The sequence below is a fragment of the Malaclemys terrapin genome, chromosome 2 (assembly GCF_027887155.1).
Source record: "Malaclemys terrapin pileata isolate rMalTer1 chromosome 2, rMalTer1.hap1, whole genome shotgun sequence".
Taxonomy (NCBI): domain Eukaryota; kingdom Metazoa; phylum Chordata; order Testudines; family Emydidae; genus Malaclemys; species Malaclemys terrapin.
This window is the reverse complement of record NC_071506.1, coordinates 268394484-268414987: the sequence shown is the minus strand read 5'-3', so window position 1 is coordinate 268414987 and position 20504 is coordinate 268394484. Positions and strand designations below refer to the sequence as shown.

The 20504-nt window shown below is 41.2% G+C and overlaps 1 protein-coding gene across 2 annotated transcripts in view; it reads left to right on the top strand.

The window, feature by feature from the left end:
- The window catches only part of RBM33 (RNA binding motif protein 33), a 155578-nt gene that overhangs the window by 122021 nt on the left and 13053 nt on the right, over positions 1–20504 (top strand). The window contains exons 16-17 of one of the 2 annotated variants that reach the window (XM_054021129.1): positions 1595–1801; positions 7054–7242. In XM_054021129.1, the coding sequence (XP_053877104.1) occupies positions 1595–1801; positions 7054–7242 (396 nt within the window). Of the gene's footprint in view, positions 1–1591; positions 1802–7053; positions 7243–20504 lie in introns of both variants that reach the window. The other variant, XM_054021127.1, reaches the window with a different exon arrangement.

The window sequence follows — 20504 nt, the reverse complement described above, 5'->3', positions numbered from 1 at the left end:
ACATTTGTGCGTCATGACACCCTATTTGGTATTTCATTGCAGTGATTGTTTTGGGTGAGTTAGGCAGTTCTCTTTTAATCACCTGGCTTCCTCCAGGGGTTGGGCGCTAATCTCCCAGATTGGGAATCTACAAAAGTAATTCCGAACAGAGAGAGACTGTTTTCCAGTAACCACTGTTCAAATCTTGATACCTCTGCTCATCCACCCTCTCCGTCCTCTTTCCCCTCTTCTTTGAGACCTTCTGTAGATTCTTTGAATTAGTGAAAGAAACTGAGTAGTTGATGCTGCGGGGCCCTTCTGTTACCTTGGTCTTCTAGAATATTCTGTTCAGTGAGTGGGTGCTCATGCAGTCATGACAGGCACTAGGTGCCACCAGGCTCCTTGTTGTTTTTGTGCATTTCTCAGTGGTTCTGAGTTAGCAGTTCTGTGGGAATGAGTGTTCTGAGTGTGGGTCTGCAGAGGCAATATAAACTCAAGCAGAGTTACTGGTGAGTAGCCTTTTCTCTACTATTCTGTAACAGATATTGAGTGTTTTGACGGGAGTCCCCTTAAGCTTTTAATGTGCTGCATAGCATTGCAAGCTAGAGCCTCCATTTGAAACACTTTATAGTTGTGACTTCTCAGGTTCCCATAGTAGACTAATTATATTGCCTCTTGCTGTATGTAATCTTCAAAAAACTGTGTATGGTGACTGTAAACTTGGCCGTATCTGATCTGGGAAAGGTGGACATGTATCCATGTGAGAGAATCACTGGTTCCTTGGTGGAAGTAGCCGAGCCGCTGCACACCTCTACTCTTTTCTTCCAGGCTCCTCTCTTCTACCTCTTCTCTCATCCCAAGCATGAATTGCAGAGACAGCTCATTTTGGGAAGACTGTAGTACTTCCATATATGACTTCAGAGGCTGGGACAGGGACATGGTTTGTCACCTCTGTTTTTATTTTTATTTTTTTTTAAGGGAGAAAAAATAAAAACACTTGGCGGAGAAAACTACTCTAATATTGGTCATCGTTAGGGTGAGGAGACTACTTAGAAGCTTATTTTAGCTATAAATAGGCAGCATAAATGTGCACTTAATAAAAATCACCAACCTTTAGTCTTAGGTTTGCTTGGTTTGAAAGATGCGTAAAGGTTCAGACTGGTTCCTGCTTCTTTGAGACTGCTTTGCCGCCCTTCTCTAGTCTAGAATATATGTCCCTTAAAAAAATGTAGTTAGCGGAATGTAAACGTATAGCCTGAAAAGCTGGAATTATAGAGAAGAATGAATAGGTGGGTCCTTGGATAAATAATAGGACATTTTCACTGTCTACTGAAAGGAAACAATTGAAAAACACAGTGAATTTAATATCATACCAGATGTAGTATTTTGTACTTCCTGCATTATGGATTGTGTAACTAAGTATAGTTCCTAGCTGAAGTGTGTACCATACACCCTTATCTTGCGGACGCTAGTTTGATTTTAGTATGCAAGTATGTGTTCTTCTAATTCTCTGTGCGCTAACAAAGTTCTTCTCCACAGCAGGTCTCACAGGAAGTGAATGTTTGCATTGAGTAGATAGGTACTGAACAGCATGTTCTGGTTTTGATTTCAGCAGGAGGGGGAGAATGTTGGCTTTGTGCAGCCAGAGGGCCAGCTCCAACGCCTCCAACAACCTCCAGAACTGAGACAGCAGCCAGTGCGGAAGGTCACATTGACAAAGGGACCACTCCAGCAGCAGCAGCAACAGCAGCAGCAGGCTCAGATACATTCAGCAGTTCCCCAAGGAGTCAAAAACATCCAAGGGATTCATCCAGCTAAAAAGGTGATTTTTATATGCATTGTTGCTGCTAGGATCTGTATTATCTGCTGAATGTGTTGCCATATTAATGTTAGCATTATTTAAGAAATAACCAGAATCCTTACCAGCACTGAAGAAATTTAAACTGTATCTGCCCAGGTAAAGTTATTAATGGAAGGCTGGATGACTCAGGAAATTGATAAGGGGATATAAAGCTTTTAACCTACAGGATACGTGTTTGAATCCAGCCCAGGTTGGTAATGCCTGAAAGTTGTTCCGATCTCATTGTGGTTCTGGGGCCTGTGTAAATTCTGTTAGGTGATATCAGTCCAGTATTCCAGTGGAGGAATATCCACTACTCGAAAATCATTATCACAACTGACAGTGCTTTTTGGCATTATGAGTAGAGCTGTCAAAGATTGAATTAATACTCTCTCCTTCTAGAAGCGTTCCCAAATTAGGCTACTTAGGGCTTGTCTACACTACTGTGTGGGGTCGATCTAAGATATGCAACTTCAGCTACGTGAATAGCATAGCTGACGTCGACATACTTAGATCTACTTACCACAGTGTCTTCTGCAGTAAGTCGACAGTTGACGCTCTCCCGTCGACTCCACTTGCGCCCCTCGTTCTGGTGGAGTACCAGAGTCAACGGGAGAGCGCTCAGCGGTCGCTTTATCGCAAAATTGACCCCCGCTGGATTGATCGCTGCCCGCCGATCCGGCGGGTAGTTTAGACAAACCTTTATTCTATGTATATGTTTGGTGGACAAAGGATTAGCACTGTCAGGATGGTATTTTCCACTAGGATTATAGATAAAAATTAAGTATTTATAACTGTTTTCTCTATTTAAAATTATTAAGCATGTTGTTGTTTTTTAATATGGAGATATACCTATTTCATAGAACTGGAAGGGACCTTGAAAGGTCATGTCCAGTCCCCTGCTATGAACCAAGTACCGTCCCTGACAGATTTTTTCCCTCAGATCCCTAGCTGGCCCCCTCGATGATTGAACTCATAACCTTGGGTTTAGCAGGCCAATGTTCAAACCACTGAGCTATATTACTGCCTGGGTAAAACTAAGTAGGGTAAACCTCTATTTGTAAAAGTCCTACTCAAAACCTACTTTATTAGTGTTCCAGGATTTAAGTATGAGATAGTGGCTGTAATTTTTCCGAAGTACCTCTGTCATCTTATTGCTTTCTGGTTCATCTGTTCGACTATATTAGGTGGTACTGCTATACCATATAACCCTTTGTCAAAACATTCTCCCTTCAGCACAGAATAAGTATTTGGACCTCCACTAACATAAACATTTGTAAATGGAGAATACTGGGACAAGGAACCTTTATGGGGCAGTCAGTAAAATAGTACTTTTGTGAGGTATAGATTTCTTGGTGGACAAGGCAGCCTCCTTATTTTTCTTCCATGCTATGACTTTTCTATTTTGGACTCAAACAAGGAACATCCCTCTAGTACTGAATATTCTATAGTTGATTCAGGTTTGTGTAATTTTTGGGGGAGAGGGGCTTAAAAAAGTCAGCTATTGGTACACTTCTGTTGTACCTCTTTTGTATAACAATGGCAGTATGGAGTAGGCCATTAAAATTGCCCTCCAAAGCAAACACAAAAATTCGGTTCAGAACACATTTGCTGAATTCCCCCTAACAAGGCTCTCAGAGGCACTCAGCACATAAATAAGTTTTAACCATTTTTAAATTAATCCCTATTTGTGTGATCTCCTTGGTACTGTCATCTTTACTGAAGAGATCCCATAAGTCAATGGTTCTCAAACTGTGGGTCGGGATCCCAAAGTGGGTCGCCACCCTGTTTTAATGGGGTCACAGGGCTGGCATTAGACTTGCTGGGGCCCGGGCCTGAAGCCAAAGTCTGAGCCCCACTGCCCAGGGCTGAAGCCCAAGCCCAAGGGTTCAGCCGTGGGCGGTGAGACTCAGACTTCGGCTTCAGCTCTGGGCAGCTGGGCTCAGAATACAGGCCCCCACCCGGGGCTGAAGCCCTCAAGATTCAGCTTCAGCCCCTACCCCATGATGGTGGGGCTCGGACTTCAGCTTTGCCGCCCTCCCATACCCCCGCTCGGGGTGGCAGGGCTCAGGCTTTGGCTTTGCCGCCCCACCTGGGGTGGTGAGGTTCAGGCTTCAGTCCCCCTTCCCAAGGTCATGTATTAATTTTTGTTGTCAGAAGGGGGTCACGGTGCAATGAAGTATGAGAAACTCTGCCATAATACATGAGTCACAGGTGTAGTAGTAATAATAATAATAATACACGATATCACAGGTACCAGAAATTTCTTTGCAGTCTATGGTATTTGTAAGATCACTGACTGATGCATTCTCTGTTGTGAAGCTGAAATTGCCAAGAGAATTTGAGGGAAAATATATTTTATTTTTTAAATTAGTTGAATTACTTCTGTGCTTGTCCCCTACCTTCTGGAGAATGATGACATTCACCACATGAAACTAAGTTAAAGCAAAACAAATGTGTACTTGCAGTTCACCTAAGTTGAGCCAAACATTGCACTGCCTACTGTTCTGGAGCCTTCTGCCTTTGCTTCAGGGCATTTCCTGTTCTTTAGGGAGAATTATATTGAATATCCTTGAGTTCTTGTGAATTTCAGAAGGAGCAACACTTGGAAGACATTTCTCCTGAGAATAGGAATTTTTTCATAGAATCAGAACTGGAAGGGACCTCGAGAGGTCATCTAGTCCAGTCCCCTGCACTCAAGGCAGGACTATGTATTATCTAGACCATCCCTGACAGGTGTTTGTCCAACCTGTTCTTAAAAATCCCCAATGATGAAGATTCCACAACCTCCCTAGGCAATTTATTCCAGTGCTTAACCACTCTGACAATTAGGAAGTTTTTCCTAATGTCCAACCTAAACTGCCCTTAGTGCAATTTAAGCCCATTGCTTTTTGTCCTATCTTCAGAGGTTAAGAACAAAAAATTTTCTTCCTCTTCCTTGTAACAACCTTTTATGTTCTTGAAAACTGTTATGTCCCCTCTCAGTCTTCTCTTCTCCAGTCTAAACAAACCCAGTTTTTTCAATCTTCCCTCATAGGTCATGTTTTCTAGACCTTTAATCATTTTTGTTGCTCTTCTCTGGACTTTCTCCAATTTGTCCACATCTTTCCTGAAATGTGGCGCCCAGAACTGGACACAATACTCCAGTTAAGGCCTAATGAGTGTGGAGTAGAGCGGAAGAATTACTTCTCGTGTCTTGCTTACAATACTCCTGCTAATACATCCCAGAATGATGTTTGCTTTTTTTGCATCAGCGTTAAACTGTTGACTCATACCCCGATATAACGCTGTCTTCTGAAGCCAAAAAATCTTACCGCGTTATAGGTGAAACCGCGTTATATTGAACTTGCTTTGATCCACCAGAGTGCGCAGCCTCGCCCTGCCTCCCACCACCACTCTCCGGAGCGCTACTTTACCGCGTTCTATCCGAATTCATGTTATATCCGGGTAGAAGTGTATTTAGCTTCCTCAAAAGCTCTTAGTCTTCTGATGTTAATTATATTTGCCAGAGACAGCTGAAGAATCAAGCTCAAGAACTGGTGTAATGCTGCTAGACATTACCTTCTGTGCTGTTTCATCTTGTCCTGCCAGCCAGGGTTAATATTAGGATATTTAATTTTAGTAGTTATAAGTATGTTTCTGACAGTGACTCAAGACCACATGAATTGTGCATCAAATTAGACATGAATTCTACAGCAAGAACCTCAGAATAATTCACACTTCCCTGTTCCCTGTAGCTTTCACCCCTTTGTCCGGTCCAGTGTAATCAGAGTTTTTATTCCTTTGATATTCAGTTTTTGTGATTGACAGTATCTACCCCAACCTGACAATAACCCCACTGGATCCCATCACAACATCCGCGCTACATCCAATGATAATGCAAAAAATGTTGTCTTGAAGTTTCTCTTAAAATAGTCAACAGTCAGATAGTTAACGTTTACATTTTAGGAAGGGTCCTCATTAATTTTCCACATTATCTCCCCAGTGAGATGACCTGAACCAGTTCACCTCTCTCATAGCTAATGTTTCAAACTGTCTGCAGAATCAGGCAGATGTTAAGGCTTTGGTTACATCTGGCTTACATTTTGAAAATTGTCTTTGCAATCATAAGAGCTTAGAGACCTATATTTTATTTTATTTTGTTTGTTTACTATAATGGAAGCTTATATTCTGAAACAGAATTCTGCAGCAAATACTAAAAAGACATCTATGCAGCTGCAAAAGTGCATTATGCATGAGGTACTGCATTAAATCTTAGTCAATGTTGCCATCAATACTATAAGATACCTATGAGAGCCAGTTTTTAGGGTCAGAGGCTCTCCAACAATGTGTTGGTTTTGTAAGTGTGTGAAAGCTAGTCTCCTCTTTTCTCTAAAAATTGCTTACTGTTTTCATTATGGAGATTATATTGATAAACCGGTTACTAGAATTAAAAGCTTGATGGTGACTTTCCCTAAGAGTCCTAGGTTGTCTTCCCACCTCATTTGCTTCCAAAAAGCTGCTCAGGGCTAGCGTATGAGGCCAGTGAATTCTGGATCCCTGGAAACTTTTGTTTGTGAAGGGGAATTAATTAATGTATGGTTAGATTGGCAGCAGCCTAAGTGAGTCAAGTCCTACAAATCAGGCTGGGGTTTTTCCTCAAGTTCTTTCCAGTTCCTGGCTATAGATTAGCCATACTGATCAGCCAGTGTGGACTTTCCTCAAAAAAAGAGGGGCAGTTCAGGGTAATGGTTAGCATGGTCTATTGAGCAACATTTTTCTGTAGCAGTGGAGACTGGGGTGGGCCTGCGTCCCCTTCCTATATATAGAAATAGAGATAGAGATCTAGAATCTAGTTTGAGGTCTGGGAAGTGGGAGAGGGCAAAAAGTTGTTTAATGACCCATCCCAAAATGTTAGAGCTGATCACATGCATGTGATGCAATCACTGTGAAGAGGAGTAGACTCTCTAGTTTTTGGCATGAGATGGTCAATTGCTTTGTAAACCCACCTCAAAATGCAAAGGCAGACTTTGTACCCATTCTAACTTCTTGTAATTTGGGGAGATATTTGGATAAGAAGCAGATAAATATGTTAACATGTGGCCTTTTAAATTAGCAAACAGTGACATGCTGCTTTTTATTGATGTACTTTAATCAAGTCTTTAAATAAATTAACTTTCATATTATCTGTCAAAGTTACTTAACAGAAGCACTAACTAAGGAAATCAAAATACTGTTACTTTTGTTGTTGGCAGGTCATTATGCATGGGAGAGGCAGAGGAGTAGCAGGCCAGATGGGCCGAGGACGCTTGATGCCAAATAAACAGAACCTGCGAGTGGTGGAGTGCAAACCTCAGCCCTGTGTTGTGTCAGTTGAAGGGCTTTCTTCATCAACTACTGATGTCCAACTGAAAAACCTGCTGATGTCAGTAGGACCCATTCAGGTAGGTCAAGCTCGGTTTATAATTTTTGTGCCAGAAGTCTTTCATTCTAGAAAACTCAGTTAATTCTCTGACACTAAATACATTATTTTTATTGGCAATTACTTATATTTGAAGGAATTTTTTCCCACTTTTTGAATAAAATGCCACAAACATAAGCATATAATGAAGTGTTGTAATCATGTCCAAAGAAAGCGTCTTTAGTTATTTATTATCCTTGTTTTTTATTGTCGGTTTACTAATTCACAACATTCAGTAATTATTGTTAATATAAGTTAGTGAGGCTCTTTTGTGACGTTTAGGTCTGATTCTTTAGAATCACTAATTTTTTAAAGGATACTGTCAAGTGATTTTTTTTTTTAAACTGGATGATTTTTAAATGATCAGTTTTCAGTAGTATATTCTGATATCATAGCCAGACTTTAAAAAAACCTTTTTTTTTGGAAGGATTTATTCAATTTTTTTACTTCGTGTTATTTAGAAAAGTCTTTTCAGGAGCAGTTTGTGAACAAGCCCAAGAACCATACCAAATATGACCCAGCCTAACTCTTGTGCCTATTTCTGTGCATGCACTTCCTGCTAGTGTATGCGACTTATCAGCTAAATAGTGACGATGACTTTAAGCAAAAGGGGAGATTTTCAAAATGCCTATTGAATTTAGAAGCAGAAGTCCCATTGATTTTCACTGAGGAATAACTCTGAAAATATCCACCAAAGTGCTGTGAAATACACAAAGCAAACTTAAAAAAAAAAAATGGATTCTTTTCCCCTATCTTATCTTTCAGTTTTAGTAATTTCATGTGTTCCTTGTAACTCTAGAAACAGAATTTGCAGACAGAAATACAGTTTGTCATATTGATGCTATTTCTTGCCTTTGAAACCTTTTGAGTTAGGTTATACTATATCGTTGTGTATCCTAAAAAACAGATGTCATAAGGAGGTATGCCTCCATCTCAGTTTCCTTCTTTATTAAATGGGACCCTACTGATTTACCTATGTCTGTAGTTCTGAGAGACTTAACTTTGGTTTGTAAAAAGCTTTGATAAGTGCTACTGTATATGATTAATTATAGTGTTTAAAGAAAACATTGTTAGGTTTTTCTGTATTTACATACTCAGAACATTCACACACAATAATTTGTCACTTCATCTCCTACAGTACTTTGTACAGAAATTATTTTAAGCCATTCATTGTGCCTAAAATCCTGTACTACAAGGAAGTAAAAGTAAGGGTGGCATTTGCACTATTAAATTGGTCTGCTTCATTCAATTTCTAAATGTAGGTGTAAGTCCAGCAATTTCTGTTCTAGGGTATGATGAAAAATCAGAAAACTCTGTGCTGCATTATCTGATTTGTGCATGCAGAGTTTCCATATAAAGGGTCAGTTTTGAAGCACATTTACTCAATTTTTACTTGCTTACTCCTGTTTGAGAATATTAGTAGGAAATTAGCACAAACCTTGCTGTGGAATTATTCAGAGTAAAGAAAACTTACTGTGAACGTGCTGGAAAACTTGTTCACCACTTCCTATTTCATATCAAATACCACAATCGCTTGATTCCTAATGCAGTGTCACAGCACAGTCTTGCCGAGAAGGGCTCATCTACAGTATGGAATTTCTTACCATTTTTCAGCAGAATCCGATAACGTGGTACAAGTTTGTATGCCCAGGCTAACCAATTGGTAGAATGGATGCAGCTGCACCATTGCTGAAAAAAGAATATTTTTTAGTATAGCTACACCTAGTAACGATTGAGCGCTGGCATTACATCAGGAATCTAAAGGTTATGGTATTAAGAATTAGGCTAGCAGTTAGTAGCAAAAGCACACCTACATTTGAGTTTACACCATTGCTGGGAAAAACAGGTCAGAATTTTCCAGGTGTAGATATGGTTGAGAGTGGTTAAAAGGCGGGGCGGAAGGGAAGAGGGAGAGGATTGAAAGGATGGGTATTGTACAGAAGCCTGTTGTATAGAACACCTGCTGCTTTTCATCTTCAAAGTACTGTAGTGATATTAACTAATCCCCACAACAACCTGATGAAACATCTGTGTTTACTGATGGGGAAACTGAGGCCAGTAAGTTCCTAGGCTGCAAAGAAAGTTTGTGAGAGAGCTGGAATTGAAAAAGGTGAGAGTTTAAATTGACATTTTTCATAGTAATGACCCATGTTCACAGGGATGCTCCCTTAATTTTGAAAGAGAGGCTAGAAACCCCAAAGAGAATGAATCTTAGCTAAGTTTTCTTGTGATCTTGACTTAATATTTTTATTAGCATCTGTGCTCAGCACTGTGCAAGACAGAGTTGTGCACAGAGGAATTTGGAATTTAAATAATTTAGAGGGCGAGATGAGCTTGGGAGCACCAGAAGAGGGGGATGTGTGTTTAAACATTTTCTACCTCCTGTTTCCTTGCTTTCTTATTCCTACTCTCTCTTCCTTAAAAATGTGGATAGAAAAGGCATTTGACACATGTTAATGGCTGTGGGTAATACAGACTTGGGCCATTAGGAGGGATCTGAACGAACAGAGGAAGGGGGCTCATTGCACAGAGATTGGAGGTTTAAAAGGCCAGAAGGGCAGTGATGCAGGAGAGGGGCAAAGGGAAGGTGATGCAGTACAAAACAAGGTCCTAGTGGATCAGTATTGTGCAAATCTCTGAAGGCCAAGTTGAGAGGTTTAAACCTGATACACTGTGCACGAGTGATTCAGACAGGAGACTGACATGATCTGAATTAGCAGTTGTTTTGGACGGACTTTGGGAAGATGGTCTGGGTTTCAGGGAGGACGACGTTCCGATAGTCCAGGCAGGGGGTGGCCAGGCCATGGACAAGTATTTTAGCTGTCAGAGATAAGAAATATCTGATTTTTTTTTCCTCAACATTGTGGAGGCTTGATAACACATGGATGTGTCAAAGGGGAAAGTGGTGCCAGGGTGACCCTGAGGGGTGAGATCCATAGTGACAGGGAGGCTGGAGTTGTCCTCAGCAACAGAGAAAGGTGGAAGTGAAGAGGATTTGGGGTGGAAAAGAAACTCAGCTCATTTTGGCCATGCCAAGATTTTGCTGGCAACAGACTGCACCAGACAATATACCAGAAAAACATTTGGATACATGGGAGACTGGTCAAGTGTGATAAGCTAGATTTGTGAGCCCTCATCATAGGAATGATAGTTGGAACCATGTGAACAGATGAGATCACCCAGGGATAAAGTGTAGAGGAAGAAGAGCGGGGACCAACAACAGAGCCCTGACTCCACTAGAAAGAGGGAAAGGGAGAAGAAACACCTGAAAGAACTGTTAGGTAGGAAGCAGACTGAGAGGGAGGGAGGGTGAAGAAGGCCAAGAGAGCACAGGTGCTGAAAAGAAGAAAATCACCTGTACTGAAGGCTGCAGGAAAAGCAGGGGTGAGGTGAATGGAGTATTGGTCCCACAGCTCAGCCAAGAAAAGGTTGTTAGAAACCTTGGTAAGGGTATTTTCAGTGTAGTGAAGCAGGGGCTGTAACAGCCTATTCAGATTGCTTAGTTGTGGAGAATAGAGAAGATATTAGGTATTTCTGAAGGCAGTGGGATATGCAAAAGCTTTGACTTTGGGTAGGTCTACACTTACCTCCAGGTCCGGCGGTAAGCGATCGATCTTCTGGGATCGATTTATTGCGTCTTGTCTAGACGCGATAAATCGATCCCGGAAGTGCTCGCCGTCGACGCCGGTACTCCAGCTCGGCGAGTGGAGTACACGGCATCGACGGGGGAGTACCTGCCTGCTGTGTCTGGACCCACGGTAAGTTCGAACTAAGGTACTTCGAATTCAGCTACGTTATTAACGTAGCTGCATTTGCGGTACCTTAGTTTGAAATGGGGGGTTAGTGTGGACCAGGCCATAGACTTGCCTGTAGAAAAGTAAACACTTTCCCTAGCAAGTGAGGGACTTTTACCATCAGTTTCTATAGAGTCTGTGATGTTAAGTTTGTTGGAGGAGGGGGGGTGTTTCTGGCCCTTACAGTGAGCAACAAAACCAACCAAATCTATGTCAGATGTAAGCCAGTGTTCCCTTCCTCGGTCAGCAGGCCACCCTGATAAGGGGTGTGGACTGCCTGAAGTCCAGGTCCCTTGCCCTAGAGCACTGCCTGAACAGTCCTTCCTCTGGGATAAGGGAAGAAATTCTTCTGACATCCTATGGACTCTACAGGGGCAGAGCCACTCCATGACCACTAGTCCATCCTCAGTGCTGGAATAGTCTCCCGAGTAGTGGGAAGTGACTCGTGTATCCACATAACAGTTGATCCGCTTCCCCTCATTCCCAGTTGCGTAATTGCCCTGCAGCTGGGCTCCTGGTTTCGCAGGGGCACCCATGCCTTGCCTAACCCCCTGTATGACAAAAGTACACTGGTTCCACTACAGGCAAACCCTCTGCATCTATGGGGAGAGGGGGCAGGACTTGCCACTGAGAGAGGTATGCATTTAGAACACTGGTGGCAAATAGAATCAGTCTGGGTGGTACCTACTGGATAATTTGTTAGTCGGAATACTGTAGTGTGCTTTTACATTCCAGCGAAGTATTGTCAGATTTGGTTGTTCTCAGATTGTGGAGGAAGCAGAGCAAGTCCACTGCCATGCCTCAGAGACCTGCCATGTGTAAAAGCTTTGACTTTCTTTTACCCTGGGACTGCACATGAATTTTAGTATCAGGATACACCAACAGGCAGCTGGAAAATGAAATTGAAAAATGAATCTAGTTCTCTGCTCCCTCTCAACATTGCCATCTTAGATTTCACATTAGGATAGTGATGCTGTGAATAAGGGCAATAGGTCAGATCTGATAAGCTGGGAACAGTTGAACTCTGAGGTGGGAGGAGGTCAAGAAGGTGTATGCAGTTCGTGGAAAGGGAGAATGCACCATAATTTTTCATCCGGACTTGGGAAGCAGGGGGGGTAATTGTTTTATTCCTTCACATGAATGTTTGAAATGCTTCCTCCATCCTGTCTCATCACTGGACTTCTCACTTTCCCTGTCCCTCTGTAAAGCTGCTCTGTTCTTAGAACAGATGGAAAACCATGACCATGATTCCAGGGATACTGAAAAATGTAATAAAATGCTTTAGGCTCCAGCATAGTTATTGAATCAAGTGCTCTGTTTAAAATAAATAAATAAATATATCCTAATTAAAATACAAAAAATGCTGCTTTTTGAATATTTTCCACTGTCCTCTTCATAAACTCTGTTATTTATTTTTAAATAACATGACATTAAACTAGGTCATAATCAGAGTGAGGAACTACAAGATATGCATTGTTTTACATAATCACACTTTTTAAGTGTTTGAAGGTACAAAAGGCTCTCAGGAACTATTGTGTGTTTAAAGCACAGCCTCATAGGCCTGGTGCCAAAGTATGTAATGACATTCAACACAGTTATTGCTATGTAGTAGTGCTTACTAAAGTAGATTGTTAACATGTTGAATTTAAGCAGACTTGTCTGAACTGGTTTTATTTTTGGATTGCCAAGATCATGAGTGTCTCTCATTTTTCCAGCACTACCCTGAAGGTTCCATGTAGTGCTACCTTAACCCGTCTAAGGAGGCTTGATTGCAGCTAGTCGTTACTCTTCTGTATCTGTTGGGACTGTATGGGAGACAGGAAATAATCACGTGAGAGAAATCAGATTGTTCCAGTCGCCAAATAACTTGAGTAATGATGGACCATTTTAGGCAGCAATTCTGTAATAACCTTTAATCAAATATTTCCTTGCACCAAGTGTTTCCCAAAATAGACCATGAGTGTAGACTCCTAGTACTGCTTTATTAAGAGTTAAGATTAGAAAGTTTTTCTCTTGCCATAAAAATAGTTTTTCATGATTGTATGTAAATACAGCTCAGGCTGGTGTAACTCTAGCCATACTCTGAATAAGTTTCTGAATTGTATCCTGATCTCTCTCTTACCGTTCCTTTTCCAGTTTTAGAAGGGGAAATGATTGTGCTTTGTTAATGCATCCCACTTAGCTTTCTTAGAGTGATGGCACTACCTAGTGCTCAGTCACAGTAATGGCAAGTTTTTCAGTAGTTTTATTCCATAGTGCTGATTCTGTTTTCTGAGCTGAAGCTTATAAGTGACCATGACAAATGGAGTAATGATAGATGAATAATCCCAGCCCATGGGGTTCTTATAGTATCAACAAGGTTCATTTTAGAGTGTGACATTGCACACAAGTCTGGTGACCCATTTGTTCCTCTAGGCTGTGACAACCTTGTATGCTGTCACAACTGAGAATTTTTACTGTCTCCATTAGCGCACTCTGGGAGCAGAGATGGTCACCCCTGCCATAGCCTCCCCATCCTCTTCCCTGGAGCTGGAGGAGAAGGCTGACCCACCAGGGGCATCATCTGGAGTCTGAAGTTTTGAACCAAGCTTTCCTGAGTCAGGAATTCCCTGTGTGTGTCTGAGACAGAGACACTAGTTGGTTTGGGGGTCATGCTTTTTTTCCATCCCAACTTTTTTTTTAAGCAGCTGCAGTTTTGCTTCTAGAATCTGTTGCTAGCAATAGACTGAAAATCCTATGTAGTACACAGAGATATTGAAGCAGTGACAGTGTCGAGGGGGTAGCATGAAAAGAGAGAGAGAGTGGCAAAGGGAAAGGGTAGCAGAAAGGAAAGAGGTCAGACACAATAGGAGAAGAAAAGGCAAATGTATCCTGGACCAGAATCCGTGCTGCTTGTCACTCTCAGAAATGAAGTGCAGGCATCAGGAAGTGGTGGAACAATAAAAGAAGGCTGAGTTATGTGACCTAAGCTGAGGGAGAAACGAAAATAGAATCTGATCCTTTTAAAATGTTCCTGCTGTGCTATCGCTTCACTTATTGGAGAACAGGTTAGATCACACACCAGCGTGGAAGTTCGTGCTTTATTCTAGTGTGGATCATTTCCTGCAAGCTTTTCTCTCTTGGGCTGCCACCTCTCCTAATCTGCCCCATTCACAAAGCCACACCGACTCAACAAGATCTGCAGTCACTGGTGAACTGGTACATGTACAGTTAATATTAAAATCCATTTCCTTTTTACCAAAATCTCTCCTTTTTACTTCACTTTCTTTGTCTATATATGGCTCCCATCAGTGAATTAGCTGAACGCCTCCTATCTGTGCTTCCGTTTCCTCCACTATCTGACTAGTCTCCTGTTCCCACCCTCCATTGTCTCTTCTCTTCTCCCTCCTTGTTCAAGTACCTCATATAGGAAGCTCTGGTCTGACCAGTGACTCTTAGCTGTGTCCCCATTGACAGATCTTTTGCATCTAGTCACCAGGCTTCCCCATTCTGGTTCAGTGGCCCCTAGTGGAGACTGCTAGTTTTGCTGATCCCTCCTTACTAGCTGCTTTTTACACGTGCCTTGGGATCAGCTGTGAGCCTGGAAACTTGTAAATGTAATTTTAAGGCAGGAGAAGCCAGTGTAACCAGCAATCACTCTGTAGACCAATAGTGCACACGGCCACTGTTAAAGAAATGTTGATGTAGAGAATAGTCCCTTTAAAATGCCAGGGATCAGATTGGATGGCCCTTGTTGTCTTTTCCAGCCCTACTGTCTGAGTTGACGCTAAACATGAGCATTCCTTAGGCCCTGGCAGTGTTTCTCGGTGATTTTCTTGGAAAATGATGTTTTTCCTAAATTTGCTCACTAAAATAATACATTGTAAAATAAAGGTGATGATAAAATGAGTTATCAAAGCACCAGTGATTTTAAAGTACTGGTTATTTGTACTTTTCTTTTGCACAAGAATTCTGTACACCCAGTTCTACCCATCAGTACACGAGGTACGTTTACTCTGCTAACAAAAAACCAACAACTCCCACCTATGGCAGCAAGTCTGAGAGTCTGGATTATCTGACTCGGGCTCATGCTAGGGGGCTAAAAATATCAGTGTAGAAGTTTGGACTTGGGCTGGAACTCGGGTTCTTTGACCCAACACCTACAATGCTATTTTTAGCCCTGTAGTGTGAGCCCCTTGAGTCTGAGTCAGTTGATCCAGGCTCAGAGATGCATTGCCATGGGTCTTTTTTTGCAGTGTAGACATACCCAAGGAAGCAAAAGAATGGGCAGTCAAGATTGGTATTAACCTCTGTCCTATAGCCACCTAAGTCCCTTTGCTTCTTCTATATAGCAAACATGGAGTCTTATCTGAGCTTTTTGTTTGGTTCTTATCTAGGAAATGGAAGATAAGTGGGAGAGGAAAAGTGGGAAGGTTTGTGGGAGCAGAGGATGGGAGGGAAAGATGGGTAGAAGAGTATCATTCTTTGGTGCCAGCTGGCCACTGAGCTGCTCTCAGGACAGGGCAGTCATGCTGCCTCCTCCCCTGTCATACTCTGTTACAAGTTGTTTTTGTTAACCTGTGAGCATTTCTGCAGATCTCGCATGGTATGCTGGCAACCTCGTCTGTACAGGACTTCCAGCTTCTATTCACCCTCCAGCCACTTTCGTTCCTGGAGAGGTTAGAGGCAGAAGGCTTCTGCTATATTTTCTACAGTGGTAAAACACCGTCTGAAATGTATGGCCTCTCTTCCCTGGGATTAATGGAACTGGTTTTTGGTTTTTTTTCCAAAGTGTGTGTGTTCTCCACTTTTCATTACACTCTGGTTTATTGACAGGTTTCAAGTGGAGCCATCACCTCCAACTCCCCTCCCTGTTCCTCAGTTTCCCAACCAGTTCAGTTGGAAACAGGTTTTTTACTGCTGAGTGTTCCTAGGGTCTCTCTTATCCCATGGGACAGACAGGGAAAAGAACAATCTGCTGAAAAAAATCAACATACATAGTTCAGGCTTTCAGGTGAATAACTTTGAGTCCCTGTTAGCCTGAATTCATTTTTCTTCAACAGAGTATCAGTCACATAGGCTTAACTGTTGATGCAATTCAGATTGTTGAGCAGTGCTAATCTATAACAAACAATGGTGATCTCTTAACTTTATACATTTCTCAATCTTAACTATAACAGTGCTATCACCCCATTATAATACACGAGTGCTTCCTATGGTACATCTGTGACTGTGTCATCTTCCACCTCCAACTGTTTTTATAATACAGCTTTGGAAAAAAGACAGCTTCTTCTGAATTTTCAGGGCTCAGAGCTTTTGTCTTCTGCACCCTTCAGGAGAAAGGATGGATAAGGGTTTATAGAGCTGCAAAGTCTCTCAACTGAACTCAATTGGCTGGCCAGCCCTCCTCAGTCAGATGTATCAAGCTTAATCTCCTCCATCTCTCATAGATCTAATTTTAAAGGCACTTGATCTGTAGGCCAGGGATGTGTCTTCACTTTCAGGAGAGGAGATGGGTGGGAGGTAAATGATCAGAGTTAGAAAGTGCTTCTAATTCCCCTTGGGGGTGATTCTGTGTGTGTTTCCAGGAGTTGGTCCATTGTAGGTCCTTCTTAACTTTTTCTGAATGATCCTGCTCCATTTCCTCTGGATCTGTTGTAGTAGCAAATCCTTTGCGTCTGAGATGGATCCAAGAGGAGGGCCTTCATCCTCTGCTGCTCCATCCAATTAGGCCAAGTTATCCAAATGAAGAGTATGTTCCTTGAAATTTGAATCTGTTTCTTTTGAACTCCTAAAGTCAGAAGAAATCTACTGCTTGAAACTAGAGGTTGCTGAAGAGTGACTGGACTTCCTGTGTAGCTCAGTGCAGCAGTACCTAAGCCACACAGGAGGCAGAGCTGCAGAACCAAGCTGCCATAGGGGGAATCCAGCTAGCTGTTTTTATGAAAAATTACTTTCTAGGATTGGTAGGGTAGTGTGAAAAGAAACCAACAAGTTTTTAAATTGTACTTGATAGCTATATGATATTGGTTGTGCGGAGATGGTAGATTATAAATAGATGTATTATAGTGAAACATAGATAGGCATTGAGACTTCATATTATGAGTAACTACTGTCTTTATATGTGCAAGATACATCACTGTATAACATATGGATAGTACTGGGTAGCCCTGATACACAAAAGAAGCAAAGTGAGCACTTGAAAATGTAAGGGATTTTTTTTTTTTTTTTTTTTTTTACATGAAAGAAAGTACACGGGTGAGGGAGTGGGACTAACAGTTCTGAAATGCTTCCTAGGGAGTTTTGTACGAGTCAGCTAGATAATTGTTAAAAGGAGGAAGGAGTTTTTAATAGTGGTTTGGACAGAAGTCTAAATAAATTTGTACAGAGAATGCTGAAAATAACAACTTTCTTGTGAGGTTATTAGAATGTGTGTGTGTGTATATACACACATATACATATATATGTACACACAAACTCTTATGAGAAGGAGTTATATATACTAGTAATGGTTAGTTTTGGTGTAGAGCTGTCTTTAGCAGGGAGACAAAACTAAGGCTATTACATTGAATATTATAGCAATGTAATTATGATATACAGATTAATTAATTATATGTGTATTTTCCTAGCACCTGCATTTGGAATCCAAAAAGCAGAAGCTGGTAAAGTAAGTTTTAGGATAACAAACTTTTACAAAATTATGGGATTCTAAACTTCATAGTATAATTTTTTTTAATACCATAAGGCCTGATACACCTCTACCTCGATATAACACGACCCGATATAACACGAATTCGGATATAACTCGGTAAAGCAGTGCTCCGGGGAGGTGGGGCTGTGCACTCCGGTGGATCAAAGCAAGTTCAATATAACGCAGTTTCACCTATAACGCGGTAAGATTTTTTGGCTCCACGAGGACAGCGTTATAGCGAGGTAGAGGTGTACTGCATTTTTCTTGTGCAAAAGTTTCATTTTATTCAGAGTATCACTGTTAGCTTCAGTAGGAGCGTGACCAACCTAAGTTTGTGTATCACCCAACATTAAATATATGGAAGATAATGCAGTTGATTAATATGGTAACATGTCATCTATTGAGACTTCAACTGAAATGCAGTTCAAGTCAGTTCAATGGAACCGTTTCCCTAGTTGGCGTTAATTTATGTTTCATACAACTCATCAGTGATTGAGAAGATTTTCTAACTCAGGGCTAGAATAATAGGTCAACACTAAAGTGCACTGTCAAAATTGCATGCAGACAACATGTACCTGCACTGTGTGTGGTTATAGCCCAGTGGTCCCCAAACTGTCGGGCGTGCCCCCCTGGGGGAGCACAGACGAACATTCAGGAGGGCATGGCAGGGCCCAGGCCAGCCTCAACAGGGGGCAGGGAGGGAGCACTACCCAGCCCTGCTCCCAACTCCATTCCAGCCCCGCCTGCAGCCACAGCTGCCGCCCCGGCTCCCGGCCTCCACTGCAGCTCCGGGTCCTGGCCCCAGCTCCCGACCACAGCTCTGGCTCTGTTCCTGAGCCCACTCCCAACCATGGCTCCCAGGAAGATGCAACAGAAAAAGTTTGGGGACCGCTGCTGTAGCCAGTGCCATCAGTCCTTAGTTTCCTAAGCAGAAAGTTCATAGTTTAGGAAGAAATAAACTGAAAAAATATTACCCCAAAACCAGAACATAACTGATTTTTTTACCAAGTTTTCATTGGTGAATTGAACAATCCCCACAAATCTGTTGGGCTGTGACATAAGTACACATGAATTTTTTTTTTAAATAAAAGGCAAAACAAAATACATTTGAAGCTAAGATGCTACACGCTTTCTGTCTGTAAGGAGGCTTGGGGTAGCTATTTAAAACTATAGTATTGTATATGCCAAGTAGTTTACAGTTTAAACTAGTGGCCTAGTTTATTTTTGTCCTTACTAGAAAAATTATTTTTTGATCCAAAATAAGCCTAAACTGTATTGTATGAACCAGATATTGAGTGTAAGATTGAAAGTGTCAAACTTAATATGATGCTAAACTATATGTTAAGTGAAGAACAGGAGTACTTGTGGCACCTTAGAGACTAACAAATTTATTAGAGCATAAGCTTTCGTGGACTACAGCCCACTTCTTCGGATGCATATAGAATGGAACATATAATGAGGAGATATATATACACACATACAGAGAGCATAAACAGGTGGGAGTTGTCTTACTAACTCTGAGAGGCCAATTAATTAAGAGAAAAAAAAAAAAAAAAAAAAAAAAAAAAACTTTTGAAGTGATAATCAAGCTAGCCGAGTACAGACAGTGTGATAAGAAGTGTGAGAGTACTTACAAGGGGAGATAGTCAACGTTTGTAATGGCTCAGCCATTCCCAGTCCTTATTCAAACCGGAGTTAATTGTGTCTAGTTTGCATATCAATTCTAGCTCTGCAGTCTCTCTTTGGAGTCTGTTTTTGAAGTTTTTCTGTTGTAATATAGCCACCCGCAGGTCTGTCACTGAATGACCAGACAGGTTAAAGTGTTCTCCCACTGGTTTTTGAGTATTTTGATTCCTGATGTCAGATTTGTGTCCATTAATTCTTTTGCGTAGAGACTGTCCGGTTTGGCCAATGTACATGGCAGAGGGGCATTGCTGGCACATGATGGCATAGATCACATTGGTAGATGTGCAGGTGAACGAGCCCCTGATGGTATGGCTGATGTGATTAGGTCCTATGATGATGTCACTTGAATAGATATGTGGACAGAGTTGGCATCGGGGTTTGTTACAAGTTATATGTTATATGTTATATGTTAAGTGATTTTCAGCTAATGTTAAAAAGAAAAAAACTAAATAATACCAGTTTGAAACAAGCTTGCATCATTTTCACTACAATGCTAGTTTAAGTGCAGCAAATGTTAGTTTTTGTTCAAGCTGTTCGGCTTGAATTAAGATCCCTTTACGAACATGTTTTATTTAAGATCCAACCTCGTTAGTAAAAGAAATTAGATCTTTCACTTTTGTTTTGCAGTCTTTAATTTTATGTTGCCAGTTCATCTTCAGTATTACACAAGATAGTCCTGTACAGTATTTATATACAATGTAACATAACAGAAAATGGAAGAAAATAATTTTAGCTTGAGAGGTTTTTGTTTAGCCTTGTAACGTACTCTTGACAATAACCCTTCAAAAAGTACTCAAAAGGACAAATTGAGACCTGGTTCTAAATGAGCACAAATCAATCTTGATATAATGAAGTTAATTAGCCAATAAAACCTATATTCTATCTAATGGAATTACATTTGTAAAGTCTTTAATTGTTTTCAGTTACAATATGTAGTTGCCTTGAGAACAAGTAATATTTTGTAGGTAGATCTAACATGAAAAAACGTTCTAATTGCAATAATTGAAACTGTAATTGTTTGTGGAGATACAAATCAAAATATTTCCTAAGGAAACTGAACAAATCAAGCACTTGGAGGTAAATTTAGACCTGATG